This window comes from Miscanthus floridulus, chromosome 9 (assembly GCF_019320115.1).
Source record: "Miscanthus floridulus cultivar M001 chromosome 9, ASM1932011v1, whole genome shotgun sequence".
Classification (NCBI taxonomy): Eukaryota; Viridiplantae; Streptophyta; class Magnoliopsida; order Poales; family Poaceae; genus Miscanthus; species Miscanthus floridulus.
This window is the reverse complement of record NC_089588.1, coordinates 25242020-25243708: the sequence shown is the minus strand read 5'-3', so window position 1 is coordinate 25243708 and position 1689 is coordinate 25242020. Positions and strand designations below refer to the sequence as shown.

The following is a 1689-nucleotide window of genomic DNA, read 5'->3' as shown; positions in this document are numbered from 1 at the left end:
CTGGTGCGGTGGTGATAGGTCTTTTCACCCCTCGTGGGCTGTTGCACTCCCTCAGGAACCTCAACCAGTCGTACCATAGAAGTTGTGTTCGACTAGAGATGCAACAGTATTAATGTTCCCAAGCGTACACTAATGAAAATAGAGCACGTCTCCTCCATTTATGCCAATGAGACGATGTTAATCTTGGCACTTGTTTTTACTGTACATGTTAGCTCCTCCACTGATGCCCCAACACTGTGTGCACTCCATGCATTTGTGACAACACCAGAAACACAAAAAAAGAAAGCCACCCCTCCATGAGAGGAGAACAAGAACAGAGACATACCAGCAAGGATTCCTCAAGACTATCAAGTTCCCTAGTTTGCACGATGGGACTTCAAGAAGACATGGCAGGACTGAGCCAGAGTGACCTAGAGTGCATGAAGATCCTTCTTCCCGGATTGTATGCAAAAACATTGGTAAGTGCCCATTTTTTGTGTGTTGAATCCGATCTGCTGGGGTTTGTCTTTGGGAATGAACTTGTCCCTCTATCTAGCTATGTTGATCGTTGTGCACACAGAAACAGCCGACTGCAATGGCATGGGCCGTCGGAGGTCACCGAAAAGTCGTGTTTTGTCTGGATGACGAGCAGAGCCTGGCCCAGTGGAAGGTGGAGGTGTTCCCCAATGGTGGTCACTTGTTCCTCCACCGGGGATGGAAGCACTTCGCCCGCGCCCTCAACCTCCAAGATGGGTTCTCTCTTGTATTGTGGTATGATGGCCAGTCATAGATTAATGTCAAGGTCTTCGACCTTACCACCTACCAAAAGCAGTACGCGCATGACTTTGAGGCCGGCGGTAGTCAGCTCTCCCTGCCCATCGTGGAGCCAAGGAGTTTTGCAGTGATCATGAAGAAGTACCACCTCAAAGCGAAATATCTGGTGAGCACTCGCACGAGACGTAGAACGTACAGATGTCGCAAGTTACCAGTGTTGTCTTTCTCATCAATCTTTTTTTGTGCAAGGCAAAGAATGTGCTAGTGGACTTCAAGGTAGCGCACAGCTACCAGCAGCGGCAAGCCATCGAGCTACAGATGGCTAGGCAGTCCTGGTTCGTGGCCTTGGAGAGGACCCGAACAAACAACAAAGTGCGCATGTCTTTGAAGTTTAGGTGGGATGAGTTCTGCGCAAGCAACCACATCAACATCGGTGACACTCGATTCTTTAGCGTGATCCATGAGGCCACCTATAGCGATGATGAGGATGAGGAATGGGAGGTGGAGCAGGAGTACGATGAAGCTAAGCTTAAGGTGGAGGTGCGCAAGATGAACGGCGGATGGTTGCGGTGAACTCGACGCAAGAGTTGACACGATCTGTATTTTATTGTTTCATCAGAACTATTATCCAACCTATCAAGATTTCCTAGTATCGGACTATCTTAGGCCCTATTTGGATGGACTATGACTAGTTAGCCATGGCTAAAAAATAGCAAACTAATTGTTGGGTTCTATAGACTAAAACTAGTTGGTAGCCCCTGATTGTTGGGTTCTATGGACTGGTTGGATAGCCCCTCATAGTTGCCAGCACTGTATTTCATTGTTCATCGAGTCATAGTGATATGAAGCATCTATTTTTTGTAGGGTCGGACTGTCTTAGGGTCCCGATAATCTCAACAGTTATACACCCATGTCCTCTGATCAGAAAGGGCGAAC

The 1689-nt window shown here is 47.8% G+C and overlaps 1 protein-coding gene across 1 annotated transcript; it reads left to right on the top strand.

Moving 5' to 3' along the window:
* Window positions 1-368: 368 nt before the first annotated feature.
* Window positions 369-1326, top strand: LOC136479501 (B3 domain-containing protein Os03g0212300-like). The gene is made up of 4 exons (XM_066477351.1): window positions 369-458; window positions 560-655; window positions 770-919; window positions 1003-1326. The coding sequence occupies exons 1-4, from the start codon at window positions 369-371 to the stop codon at window positions 1324-1326; spliced, it is 660 nt and encodes a 219-aa protein (XP_066333448.1).
* The last annotated feature ends 363 nt before the right edge of the window (window positions 1327-1689 follow it).